Source organism: Liolophura sinensis, chromosome 10 (genome assembly GCF_032854445.1).
Source record: "Liolophura sinensis isolate JHLJ2023 chromosome 10, CUHK_Ljap_v2, whole genome shotgun sequence".
Lineage (NCBI taxonomy): Eukaryota > Metazoa > Mollusca > Polyplacophora > Chitonida > Chitonidae > Liolophura > Liolophura sinensis.
This window is the reverse complement of record NC_088304.1, coordinates 13,464,613-13,479,967: the sequence shown is the minus strand read 5'-3', so window position 1 is coordinate 13,479,967 and position 15,355 is coordinate 13,464,613. Positions and strand designations below refer to the sequence as shown.

The window sequence follows — 15,355 nt, the reverse complement described above, 5'->3', positions numbered from 1 at the left end:
ACCAGTATTGTTGCAAATAGATCATCCAGCTGTCCCATCCACAGGTCACAAATATTCCATATTTCTGTGACGTCATGACGTCACAACTGCTTTCACCGGGAATGGAATGAAAAGTAACCTTGTCACAAGAAGGGGTAGTGGGACATCGGACGTTGTTTGATCCATCCGTACACCCGGAAAATTTGAGACTGATTTGATGAACAGGGAAACCAAGGACAGATGAACACATCTATATATATATATATATATATATATATATATATGGACAGAAAAACTTTCCTTTATAGTTAGATAAAATGTATATTCGCCTGTGTACATGTCATGTACATTTTTCTCACCTCCTCTAAAGGTCTGTCCTTGACCGCTGACCCATTGACCTCTAGTATCTTGTCTCCCACACTGAGCATGCTCAGCTCAGGACTCAGGTCAAGGCTGAAAAAGTAATAAAACAATGTTTTCAGGAAGGACTAAGCTCTCCATCTTTTACCCGAACAAAGATTTATTTATTGATTTGATTGGTGTTTTATGCCGTACTCAAGAATATTTCACTTATACGACGGTGGCCAGCATTATGGTGGGTCACCCACGACCATCCGCAGGTTGCCACAAACCTCCCCATGTCTGGCCGGGGAGGAAGCTTGGTGAGAGATTCCTGTGTCATGAACAATGAAACTAATGAAAACTTTTCAGAAACTGTGATGAAATCAGATATCAAATTGAACATCAGTACACAGAGCCATGATATCTTACAAGGTGCCCTCTGTGTTCAAGACCAGCCTATGCTGGCTTCCTCTCCGGCCGTACGTGGGAAGGTCTGCAGCAACCTGCGGATGGTCATGGGTTTCCCCCAGGTTCTGCCCGGTTTCCACCCACCATAATGCTGACCGCCGTCGTATAAGTGAAATATGGCGTAAAACAACAATCAAAAAAAAAAAAAAAAAAATCTTACAAGGTGAAACAGGTTTTCTTCAGATATATATCATGAAAAATCCTTTTTACAATTGGCAACAAGCCTTTCACTGGATCAAAAGATAGTAAAATAAGTAAAAGGTTCTCTGTGGCATGCCACTAGCTCACCACTAGCGCACTTTCAGCAAGTTTTTCAGGGCTTTTACCATTCCACTATCATTCACCTACGACCCTAAACCTGTGTACAGTGATTGTATCTCTAATGCTGTAGTGGATGCAAACTCTGGCCACTTACTGGAACATTCTAAATTCAGTGGGTCACAATCAATTCGCAAGTAAACAGTACAGTGAGCTGGCTAGTGGTCTACTAAAGGCTTGCCGGCAGAAGACGTTTTACAGCCTGGTGGATTAGTTGCAGGGTGCACAGTTATGTGTGCATATATGCACTCACCTTTTAGCCAGTGCACCCAAAAGAGTTTACCTGCAGAGCCATTTTTTCAATTTGATTGCATCCATGCACATTTTCTAATTCAACCCCTTGACTGAACACACCTGAGATCAATACTCACTCTGATATCCTGAGCAGGGAGATATTGTCTTTGCTAGCTGCTGGACTAAGGCTGAGCCTCCTCTCCAGTGAATACTGCAGCCCCCTCTTGCCATCGGGGGTGGGGGGAATCTCGACAAGCTGGATGGAGTGGGGGGTGCGGCGACCGGGCGAGTCTGACACTAGGGGTTTTACGGTCAACCTGTAACACTCCCCACTGAAGGAGCAGAACAATGAAATTCACATCTGTGGTATGCTATGCAATTATTGGATGTTACACAGTGAAACATCGTGGTTTGTCGATTTGATCAAATTGAGACAGTTGGCATACAATGAGCATATATGTACAATGCAAATATTACACCAATACGCAGTTTTCAAGTTACGCCATTACGACAACAGAATGACGTCCCCGTGAAAAATGACGTCGCCACTTTACGGCACAGTAGGGCTACTTGCCTATCTTTTAACATGGCAGTGATGGTGTTTAGATCAAAGTACCGGCAGAACATCATTTTTGGTGCAATACTGAAAACGCGAATCCACCCAAAACACACATTTCAGAAAATCAGTGTGATCCTTTTTAATGAGTTCTCTATATTCCATATACATTGTACCACCCCATGTAAAAATAACAAGATTGGCCCTACCATGCCGTAAAGCGACGTCATATAACAAAGGGACGTTACTCTGTTGTTGTAACGTCATATCTCAAAACCTACATATTATCGACAGCCAGCGAATCACAATATTCCCCGGTGCAATATCAAATAGCTGAGGGACACATGTGAGATTTCTGCTGAGCTCTGCCTGTACACTAGACAGGACGTACATATGAAACTAATGGAAGCAAACGACTTGTCAAACAAATTGACTCAAGTCGCAGCCATGAATAAAATATGGTGCAGCACGGTCTTAGCATGGTGCATTGCATTTCTCTCACAAACAAAATCACTGGGTGCAACCTCAAAAATTCCACAACACCATGTGACCTGCTTAGCAATTTTTCAGTCACATGACGACTAGGAGCCATCTGGTGTGTAGCCTACATATACAGCAACTTCTTCAAGCAGGGCGAGTCCATACTGCCAAAGTGCTGCCGCCACTGAAGTATCATGCTGAAGACACCAGACAGGACACCCACACAGTCACATTATAATGACACCTGGCCAACCAGCCCTGTTTCCTTGCTCTATCCTCTCAGTGCTGAGCACCTAGTGAGACAGCAACAAATACTATATGTAAAGTCTTCGGTATGACCTGACCTGGGTTTGATCCCAGGTCTCTCAACTTCAAGGCAGACACTCTAACCATCAGGCCATGGAAGCCAGTTATCCCTAATTGGTAGTGAATTCAAATTTCGCCTTAGACAAAGTCTAACACTTTGCTACAATATTAATATTCTATTAATCACAAAAAAGGTACATTAAGTCTGTCTGGAAAGTAAAATGAAATCCTACACAAAGTTTCAGCACCGAAAGTATTATTTTTAAATGACAAATATTGATCATTAAAAGAGAATTTTTAAGTCATTTACCGTACCAGCACTTCCTTGAGTGAGTCAATTTGATAAAATCACGCGACAATTTGACGTAAGTCAGGAAATTAAAATGTAAGGTTCACACTGAATATGAAGCACTTACATGTACAAGGATTTGCATTATTATCACATGTCTGACCCAAACACAAAAACGAAGAGTGTTTCATGAAACTTTGCTATGCCTTCTGCAGAAGTGCAAAATTTCCATACAGTATAACAATCTTGATTAATAATTTAAATCTCAGTGATTCAACTCACCAGAACAACCTTGACCTCTCCACCAGGGCGTAGGTTTCCCCATCCCCTATGTAACCCTGGCACTGCTCGCACTGGAAACACTCGGGATGGTATCGGTGGTCCCCGGCCACCTAAAGGAGAAAGACACCATCAATCACACAGTATTCATTTATTTATTATTTGATTGGAGTTTTATGCTGTATTCAAGAATATTTCACTTACATGACGGCAGCCACAAGTATGGTAGGAGGAAATCAGAGAGAACCCGAGGGAAACCCACAACAATACGCAGACCTTCCTACGTACGATCGGAGAGGATGTAATTATGGTGAGAGAAAACAGGCAAGCATAGTATTACAGGCCTTTGTTTTGGAGCGGGCACCTGTGGTTATCACAGCCCTGGAAACAGATCACAAGTCTTAAGAGTGATTTACACCACTACATGTAAATTCATTCTCCCCAGACTTTTGCTTTTATCAGGTTTGTCTTATTAGCACAACCAGTCTCTGTTTCAGGAGTGTGGTATCCCTGTGAATGTGATAGCATGCCTCAAATTTGACGATCTAGTATTACACAATTTATTTCCATAACGCCGCCAGTAAACTGGGATTTCGCAGTGTACTCAAGCAAACTTCATTTATATGTACCTGTATTCATGGATCCCAGGGTGGGGAAAAAAAATGTTTTTCAATGGTCCTTGTTTTTCGCTTTGTTTTCGAATACGTTCAAGGATCAATCAGTTTGTTAAAATATAAACCTGCATATGTCTAAAGTAGGATGAAATCTTACACAAAGTTTCAGCACTGAAAGTAATATTTTTATATGACAAATAGTGATCATTAAAAAGAAATTTTTAAGTCATTTACTGTACCAGCACTAAAATGTTTTGCACTTCCTTGAGCGAGTCAATTTGATAAAATCACTTGATAAATGGCTACTGTTTCAATAGTATACTTATCGGTCCATTTTGAACCTACCTTAACACTTCTAACATTTGGCACAGATTACTAGTGTTGAAAGTAAATATTACACTGTTTTACCAGCCTTTTAGAAAAGTAAAGATATGAGTATGTTGTTCATGAGATGATGTAACCATGTGAGAAAAAAGAAACTACATGTATATTCCTGCTACAATTACATATATACAGTACTGGCTATTAAAATGAGCAGACCTGGTGTTCCAAAAATTAGAAGAAACAGGGTAATGGAGTACAACACTTAGCACTGAGACATCATGTAGCAGTGCAGGTACTCTGGAGTATATACATGTAGTAAACTCTTTTTCCAAGGACTTTCAAGGGCAGGCCAAGTTTCACAGGCAAAAATCAAACATTGGAACTGGATTCATCAGAAGACTTAGCCCTAAGGTGCGTCATAGCATGAGCTGGATTTGAACCCAGATTCCACTGGCTGATGGCTAGTGGTATCAACTGAGAACTCTAGACAGCTTTGAGAGCTAAGGCAAACTAGGTATGTGATCGAGCACGTCAGTGACTTTTTCTGTTACTTTATGACAAGATGGATTGACTAAATATAGAGGTCTCAAGGATGGTTTGATACAAACAATATGTGTCCTGTACTATAAAAGTGTTTTCTGGAAAACCACAGTGAATTGCATATCAGCTTAGTGATTGCATGGACAATGACTGTCAAACTTAAGATTTAACAAGAATTTGAAATCGGGCCATTTCATCTGTCAGAATAGTGTGTCACCAAGACACCCCTTTGGTCATTAAAGCTATGCTACTAAATGTAGCACACCAACATCCTACGGTGATACATGACGAAAGTACCACTGATGAACTAAGCTTTCAAGGAACCTCGTAAACCATGTTATCATGGTTAACATCTAGAGGATATTGCTGTGCATTCAGATAAGTACGCCCAGGATCCTATTCACAGAGGATCCTATTCACAGAGGATCCTATTATTACAAGCACATGATACATGCGGATATGAGTTGATATAATCAGCAAACTCACCATGACTGGCCTGAGATAAACTCTGGAAAGCCCAAACTCTTTTCAGTTTTCCTGGACATTTTCTTGAACTTTATTAAAACTTATTTATTTATTTATTTCATTGGTGCTTTACTCAAAAATATTTCACTTTTACGATGGCAGCCAGCATTCCTGTTGGAGGAAACCTCTAACCATCTCCAGGTTGCTGACTGACCTCCCCACATACGGCCGTAGAGGAAGTCAACAGCTTTATCATAAAATCAGAGGTTTATCTACATTTAGCATTTAACAGTGATCCTGTCAGGATCTTAAACCACTTTAAGACATTCGTTAAATGAAACAATTTTGTAAATCCCAAAAAATTCAGATTTCTCATGTAAGAAAATTCTTAATTTATCCAAAACAATGAGTGGTGTAGGCTGTTATCATACACCAGCGAGCTCTGCCGGGTTTCCTCTGGGATCTGCCCAGTTTCCTCTTGGCTCTGCCTGATTTCCTCCCACTCAAAATGCTGGCTGCCATGATATAAAATATTCTTGACTATGGTGTAAAACTCCAATCAAATAAATAAATCCACCAGGTATTTTTAAGACATACACATATCTCAACATTGAAACTTTACTTCAGCATTTAGACAAAAGCATGTTTGAAATTTTCAAAGAATAATCTAAATGATATATGGCTACGTTATCTCCAAGCAAAGTAAACTCTAAGCAGATCCCTTCTTTCTGCCTTGCTAGAAGATTTTTCTAGGGGCCCAACCTACAAAAAATGTACATGTACACACCCTACTCAAATTTTTTTCAGTCTTTTTCCAATCCAACTTTCCTTTTAAAGCAAAGTCTTTTTGAAAAATTTAAAAAAAAAAAATTCTCTGACTGCCTGTCCAAAATTTCCACGGAGTGTTGGTTTATTTGGAGAACCCCCCCCCCCCCCCCCGCAAAACATTTAGACTGACGTACATGTATTAAACCTCAGACTGACAACTGTTCATCATTTCAAACTCACCATGACAGGCCCAGTAATGACCTGACCACAGCGATTACACGCCTCTCCAAACTTGTCCCAGTAGTCTCTCCTACAGTACAACTGGCCATTCTGCTCAAAGTACCAGCTGGACAGACACATGCGACATTTGGAGCATCTGAAACAATGTGAGAAAACAGGCAAATGTTAGTTCTTCCTACGGTATAATTGACCATTCTGCTCAAAGTAACAGCTGGACAGATACACTGGACATTTGGGGTGTCTGAAACACGGCAATAAAACAGGTGAACATTACAAATGGTACAACTACATTCATTCTACTGTATAAAGACTCAATCTTACAATACTACATCCGACCTGCTCTCATTGTTTGTGTGGCTTTAGTGACAATATTAAAGCAATCGATGAGACTTGTACAGTTTGCGCAGTCTTAAGTACGTTTGTTGAAGACGGCTGATCTTCCACCTATAGAATATGGCGTGCATATATGTATCTATATGTCATCCGTCGAAAATTTCAACAGAAACTTGTCAGAAGTTGGTGGTTTTATTGCCCCCCCCCCAGGCACTAACCTTTCTGAAGATACTGTTGTTTAAAGGAAACCAGAGTGCCTGGACTACTTAAAACTACCTCACTTTTCAAATCCCCTGACCACCAAAGCAATGAGACACAATATTTATTTACACGTTGATAATCACATAACTATTCACTAGAGTGATTTTGTTGTAATGTTGGCATGATGGAATATCTGGGATGACGTCATGGTCCCAGATTAATACACATGCCGCAGCAATTATTTCCTACGAATGCACGGTAGCCTTAACTGTCACAAAACTGACCTATTCAAGAATCACCAACTCACTCACCTTTTCTGACAGAACCACATAGGGAATGCCAGACAACCCAAATATTTGGCCAAACCTCTGGTCAGTTCACTGACCGGCATGTTGGTCAGTCAAGTAAAGCTCCAATACAGGGTGACCATATATAAACTCACACACAGACACTGTCCTTCAGGTCAGTCATATACACGTGCACCGTGCATGTTGGTCACACTCAAGAGTCTGTTTGCTCGGTGTTCACACGTAAACACATGTGGGAAACTTTGTGGTTCACGTTTTCACAACAGGAGGGTTTTCCAGATTACAACAAGACGATTACCAACGAATGCTGATTTATAGCATTTGAGCTCTTTTCACAGTCAAGCATCCATATGTTTTTTGAAGACTAGGGCAATGCTACATTCAAGTACCAAAAACTTCCCATTAGAAAGACCAGTATAAATCAGGAATGGAGTGAAGATTATCAACACGTAGACAGTATAGAAAAGTTAATGCACAAACACTGCGACGCACAAGGACGTTGGGCGGCACACTGATTTATCTACAGAGAATAAACAAGTGACCTCTCTCATATGTTATAACAGAAGTATGTAACATAAGAAAAAGACCCGAACATTTCTGTCTCCCCCTTCAAAAGTACAGAATGTGCCTCTGTCTCCTGATTTATACCTCTGTCTCCTGATTTATACCTCTGTCTCCTGATTTATACCTGTCTCCTGATTTATACATGTCTCCTGCACAGACAAGGACATCACTAGGTACATGCACACTGTGACTACCATCCACGTATATGTTCAGCTACGTCCATGTGAATGACAAAATTTGACAGATTTCATCACAACCGCAGGATACTGAGTCAACCACAATCACATGTATCCACCACCTTAATAATCCTATAATAAAACTTCCCAGCATCAGTATCAATGGGCATGTGTTAAAATAAAACAAACACAGCAAAAAGGAGGTCACTTAACAAAATTTCCTCTACCCAGAAAGAGATTTCACACAGAAAATAACTGCACTGTAATTTCCAGTGCTCCGCTAGATCCTGTTTCAGTTCGCAACTGTACTGTATACAATACAATAATTGATACACGTACAATGTAAAAAATATAACAGAACCTGAAATTGTTTTGAAATTTTTTTTTTACAGATTTAATAACCCTGGAAGTAATTGTTTAGCATGGTGGTGAAGTTTTCATATGCTGATAACTATTTGTAAATAAATTAATGTTCATGTTTGTGTATACTGAGCACATAATAACTACATGTACATCACATGGGTAGAGTGTCCATCCACACGATTATACATACTGTCATTCATCAGCCTTTTTCGCATGATTTCCACATGTCTATTCCAGCATATTCTGAGGGCATTTCTCTGTGTGGACTGATAAAATTACACTTTTCGTGAAGCCCTGAAACTGTCAATCCAACCGATGTAGTTTGGTCTCCAAAAATCAAATTAAAAATCTGCTTTAACTGCAATGAAAGTTGCTCTTTCGTATGTGAAAAGGTTGAGGAATTTAGGGAAAAATGTATGACAATCACTAGGCATATTCATAGAAGTACTAATAAAATATTTAAAAAAGAAAGTATTCCAAATTCTAGACGCTCATGTACTTTCATACTGATTCATTTTACCATTCTAAGATAAGTACATTATACCTGTCCGTGGTTTCAGCTTCCATAACACATGACATGAATAATGTCTGTTGGCACAGGGACAAATTATTTATCATGTTCGTGCACAAGGCACATGCATATAAACTGTTGGGTAGTCAATATGAAGATGCAGATGATCTGAGTCACTTCCTGTTTCCTACTGTTTAAACTTATTATAATTATAATTACAAGCTCATAGTATCAGTTGGAGTGTGGACTACAGCAAGAACATGGTATCAGTTGGAGTGTGGACTACAGCAAATGCACTGTATCAGTTGGGGTGTAGACTACAACAAGAACATGGTATCAGTTGGAGTGTGGACTACAGCAAGTGCATTGAATCAGTTGGAGTGTGGACTACAGCAAGAACATGGCATCAGTTGGAGTGTGGACTACAGCAAGAACATGGTATCAGTTGGAGTGTGGTCTACAGCAAAGAGCACTGTATCAGTTGGAGTGGATCCAATCCTTGAAATTGATAAGTTACATGATATCACAGAGCTATATGTACATGTACTCTCCCATACAAGTGGAATGTTACATGTGATGATACTGCATTGCAAATGTCCTTGTAGTCCATGTACTAACATGTACATGAATATCATGTACAGTTGAAATAATTTGCATTTGCAACCCCAAAACAATACCAAACTTTCAAATTCAGTAGAATGTAGAATTAAGACTTGAGTTCACCCTAAAGGTATTGAAATTGCTGTAAAAAAATTGCAAGTCAACCATGAACACCCAAACGAAACAGCACACACACAAAAAAATATCCACAAGTCTTACAGTTCACTTCAGACAGAGCCTATTAATCTCCTTGGAATTTAGGAGAAATCCAAACTTTGAGGAACACTGAAGAATCCATGGTGTACTGGAGAGAACTACGATCAGACAGACAGACAAAAGCTGCCTTCTCAGACAATGGTGCCGGAATTCCTTCTCAAATCACGGCATAACGATGCACAAAAAAAAAAACAGCTTAATTCACATTCCAAGTTCCAGCAGACAATGTGGCAGGTCAAAATCTGTTCCCTTGACAATCTCAGAAATCCAGATAGTGTATTTAATACACTGAAAAGGCATAAACTTGTACTTTGAAGAAAATGGCACAGGTACAGAAAGAGCATAAATCCTTTACAAGAGCCAGATTTTCAGAGAGAATCTGAACACCGTTTTGTCAATAATGGCCATGACAATCAAACCTCCAGACAGAGAAGACCATGTGTCACGATGCCATGTGGCCAAAATGACAACATAGGCTGATGAGGCGGGCGAATGACTCACTCCACAGCAGAGCTCCGTCCATCTCCAAGACAATAATCAATATCAGGGGAGAAAACCCTGGGCTGCCTTCAGGGCTTGCTACCACATGCATGTGGCATGCACTCAATGAAAGAAATACTAAATAAATGTTATAATTGATAGCTCTGTTCCCTTCTTCTCATCTGCAATTCTGTTTTAAGCATATGCATCTGTCAGAGACGCACACCGGTAGTTCATGCAATTTAAAATTAAATCCACCTGCACAATACACTTGCTGTGAATCTTAAATCTTTCAATGACAAGTCCATTTTTGGGGAATTTAAGCACACAATTATTATCAAAATAAATATAAAAATTATTTGTTTGTGTCACTTAAGATGCAACCAACCTTCATAAAACTGGGCAAATTATTTCTCCACACACCATAGCTTTCTCAGAATGTTTCAAAATATTGGTTGTAGTGGTGGTTGAAAAAGTTGAAGACTTAGGGTACATGTTTTCGTTATACAGTATTTTTATAGACATGCATGAAAACCCTTCTCGTATATTACATCAAAACCGTGTTCTACAAACACTCATAATTAAAGCATAAATGTAGTAGCTGTGTCAACCCTGTGAATAAATGTGAATCATACAATTTTGAGATATGGGAACATTTTTTCCCTTATATTAATTAACACTGGAGATATACTATACAATTTTGAGATATGGGAACAGTCTTTCTTTATATTAATTAACACCGGAAATATACTATACATGCACTAGAGTACTGCTGTACTTAGAAAGATTAAAAGTGTGCCATCTGATATGGATGATGTATAAAGAGTAGCACTGAATTAATCATTAAATGTTAGAAATAATGATTTACTTTATGATTTATGAGTATGTTCTGTGGTTTCGGTTTTACATGCATTTATTGATTTGGTTGGTGTTTTAAGCCGTACTCAAGAATATTTCACTTATATGACAGCGGACAGCATTATGGTGGGAGGAAACAAGGCAGAGCCTTCCCGGGGGGAAACCCACAACCATCCGCACGTTGATGTCAGACCTTCACACATACGGGCGGAGGGGAAATCAGCATGAGCTGGACTTGAACTCACAGCGACCGGAACGGTGAGAGCCTCCTGGGTCATTGTGCTGCACTAGCCAACTGAGCCATGGAGGCCCTCAGTTTTACATGTATTCCATTTGTCCTTGATTCACACAATGAATAGATTAACTGAAGCTATTCACTGGTATGGGAGATATAAACTGAGTCTCCCTCACACAAAGACTTATAACACACTGTCCACAGCAGTTTCTTCCGTATCATGTATTGAAAACAAAGTATATATCCACATCACTCAGTTTAAGGATTTCTTTTCTTTGGCACTGACCATGTACTTCCACATGGCATGCTTGTGGCCTCTATGTTACTAATGTGAAATTCTTCATGCGGGAACAAAGGATATTGGAGTGTATAAATAAGCAACACTGTCTGTTTGTTAACAACCATAATTACCCTAAATCTTCTTCAACCATTATGCAAATGAATGGTCAACTTTCAGTGCGATTCGATATGCCTTTTTAAATTTGATTTTGGAGGTAAAACTACATGGGTTGGGTTGGCCAATTTCAGGGCTTAATTCACCAAAAGTATACTTTTACTAGTCTAAATTGAATAATAGCCTCAAAATATACTTAAACAAACTCATTTTAAAAAATACAGTTAACTCTGTACACAATGTACACTGTATTATAAACAGAAAAGCAAAATGTTTATATACTTTGACTAGCATATACACCGGCTGATGCGACAACTGTGTAAACACCCATGAGACAACTGTGTAAACACCCATGAGACAACTGTGTAAACACCCATGAGAAAACTGTGTAAACACCCATGTAGTTTTGGTCTGAATCTACGTATTTTTACATACGATCAGGAACTAAGAATAAAGTGATGGCAAAATAAGTTGATATCACATGAAATGTACATGTACATGTCTAAATGTATATTAAAATTAAACTGTTAAGAATCAACTCACAAAAGATATACATGTATACTTGTCAGTATATGTACACTTCTCTAAATTCCTCCATATTTTGAAAAAGATTTTTTTTTTCCTTCAGAAAAATAATTGGACTAACTGTGAGAAAAGAGAAACCATAAAACTGCATATTCCTGTCAAAATTACATGTACATATTTGTGAATTACTGTAGTCATATAAAGAATGGCAACATTTTTGTTTATGTAACATATTCTATTGTAAACATATATCTTTACCTAACAGGTATATATGACCACAGGATTACATATAAATGTACAGAGGTGAACAACAACAACACACCTGTTATGAAAGCTAATTATTAGGACTCCGTATGTAAGACACTTTACCTGGATTGCTCTGGAGACTGCCTCTGAGACGAACGTGGCGATTTACGCCGTCTCTTCGCACTTCGTACAGGATGCACCAAGGAACAGGAGCACAAGGTTTCCGAATGACGTCTACCCATTATTGTCCGACTTTGTGAAAAACTTGTACTAATTATATAATCAGTCAATCGTCATAAGCTGTACTGTGCCTATACCAGCATACTTGATATGTCTGTCCATGACACACTGTATATATTGCATATATGTACACGTGCAAACGGAAAAAATTCCAGAAATACTGAAAACTGATTACACTTCTTTAAATTACATGTACATATACTATACCTATATGAACTCCACCATACACAGTGTGTGTACGTGTGTGTACAAGTCTAAGCGATTCAGCTCACTTCTAAAGCTTTCAGCAATTTCCAATCCATGACTGAATCTACAAAAACTTGGCTGTACAGTACATCTCCATCCTCCACACAAAATCCAAAAGAAATGGTAAACATACAGAATACGTGTATGTCTCCTCCAGTGTTAAGCTCATCTACCTGTACATGGACTTGTCATGACAGGCACATAGAGTCTGTAGACAAACAATTCAGGACTCAGTGTATCCTGTAAGCACTCTACCTTGTAGGTCACAGTTTAATAGCTGCTGGGGGTTTGGCGGTGTGGCAGGGCAGCCCCAAAAACTTGCTGGACTGGTAATGAGTTGTACTAGTACATTCTGTGACAAACACTGACAAACCTAAACCTGGAAGGACTCAATAATAATACAACCAAAAGCTAATCAGGTTTTCAAAGCAGTTTTTCACAGTATTAAATTTTTCAAAGACACAATTGATATCTGGCTGAATGAACATCAAAGTATAATGTTTATAGTTACACTAATATCCAGTGCCACCTTATCAGCCAATACTGCAATCCTTATATCAAGCCAATACTGTAACCCTAGTATCCAGTGTCACTTTATCAGGCAATACTGTAACCCTAGCATCCAACGCCACTTATCAGCCAATACTGCAATCCTAGTATCCAGTGTCAAGTTATCAGCCAATACTGTAACCCTAGTATCCAATGCCACTTTATCAGCCAATACTGCAATCCTAGTATCCAGTGTCAAGTTATCAGCCAATACTGTAACCCTAGTATCCAATGCCACTTTATCAGCCAATACTGCAATCCTAGTATCCAGTGTCAAGTTATCTGCCAATACTGTAACCCTAGTATCCAGTGTCACTTTATCAGGCAATACTGTAACCCTAGTATCCAGTGTCACTTTATCAGGCAATACTGTAATCCTGGAATAAGGTGATGCTTTATACTGTATGTACTCCTAGAGTCAGGTGTGACCTTATACTGTAAACTTAGAAACAGGTGTCCCTAATTAAACATGTACTATACTGTAATCCTAGAATCAGGTATCACTTTGTACTGTAATCCTAGATTCAGGTATAGATGTAGGTTAATACTGTAAGATTCCTAGAACCAAAAGTCACTTTATACTGTAATTACATGTAAACATGTACATGTAGTATCCAGTGTCAGTTTATCACTTTATACTGTAATCCTTGAAGCACGTGTCACTTTATTAGCTTAAACTGCAATCCTTGAATCAGGTGTCACTTTAAACTGTAATGCCAAAGTAAGGTACATATATCCATCAGGTCGAATGTAACAAAATTGAAGAAGTCTAAAATCTCTCTATCCCTGTACATGTATATGTAACCATGGATTCTCCACATGTAATCCTTGACTCTCCACATGTACATGTAATCTGGACTCTCCACATGTAATCCTGGACTCTCTACATGTAATCCTGGACTCGCCACATGTACATGTAATCCTGGACTCTCCACATGTAATCCTGGACTCTCCACATGTAATCCTGGACTCGCCACATGTACATGTAATCCTGGACTCTCCACATGTAATCCTGGACTCTCCACATGTAATCCTTGACTCTCCACATGTACATGTAATCTGGACTCTCCACATGTAATCCTGGACTCTCTACCTGTAATCCTGGGACTCGCCACATGTACATGTAATCCTGGACTCTCCACATGTAATCCTGGACTCTCTACATGTAATCCTGGACTCTCCACATGTAATCCTGGACTCTTCACGTTCTCATGGACTCACTCTACATGTGCTACATGTAAATCCACCCAGCAAGCACCTGTTCACATTACATCTAAATGCACGTGGAGAGCTTAACCAGCATCTTTAATACCACAGGTCCTGTACACAGATATGCATGATGTTTAATCACTCATCCATGTACGAGTAAATATAGGTATTAATAGAAAACTATCAGTGTAAAAGTACAAAAAGCTCCACTGTGTTAATTTTGTGCACTCGGTCACACTTGATCAGCTGGAGGTATCATTAGCCTACTGACCTTGAGTGGAACACGGTCCAATAATGACACAGCCACCTGGTGTGACAGTAAGGCTTTTTCTTCTCTGTCACATACAAAAAGAAAAGATATTCATATCTTTCCTGAGGCAGCCAATTTCATCGCTGACGGCTTATAGCACATATAGATACATACCTGCAGCTGCATTTACATGTATATGCTTACAATGTACATGTATACCTGAATACACCAGAGGATGCTGTGTAGCAATTTCAACAACGTACTTAATCTTCAGTTTAATTATCTACATGTATTTCTTAAACTTCCACAGATAAAGTTCCTAGTCATCTGTTATGTCCATTCAGTTCTCTAGTACTTCTCTGTCATGTGCTGTTGTCGCTCTAGAAACCCCAGCTTTTGGAGATTCCCCCCCCCCACCCAAAATGCAATGTTAGGCCAATCCAAGACCGTTTTGTGTTTCTCTGCATGTACTTACTACTATGGCTGCTATTGCTGATTACACATTTAAATAAGTAAGCATAACATTATGTTGTAGAATTTTTCATTACATTCTACGTACACTTATTACACACACACCATATGTGTACTTGATAACTGATTTTCATATTTTATATTTATTGACCAAGAAATAGCTCTCTCCATTCATGTT

General features: G+C 39.1%; 1 protein-coding gene across 2 annotated transcripts in view; it reads right to left on the bottom strand.

Moving 5' to 3' along the window:
• LOC135476415 (LIM domain kinase 1-like) overlaps window positions 1-15,355 on the bottom strand; it is a 47,562-nt gene that overhangs the window by 15,918 nt on the left and 16,289 nt on the right. Inside the window, exons 1-5 of one of the 2 annotated variants that reach the window (XM_064756434.1) lie at window positions 12,336-12,811; window positions 6,203-6,338; window positions 3,255-3,364; window positions 1,479-1,673; window positions 339-432 (exon numbers count right to left, since the gene is read on the bottom strand). In XM_064756434.1, the coding sequence (XP_064612504.1) occupies window positions 339-432; window positions 1,479-1,673; window positions 3,255-3,364; window positions 6,203-6,338; window positions 12,336-12,454 (654 nt within the window). In that variant the 5' untranslated portion in view covers window positions 12,455-12,811. Of the gene's footprint in view, window positions 1-338; window positions 433-1,478; window positions 1,674-3,254; window positions 3,365-6,202; window positions 6,339-12,335; window positions 12,812-15,355 lie in introns of those variants that run through there. The other variant, XM_064756433.1, reaches the window with a different exon arrangement.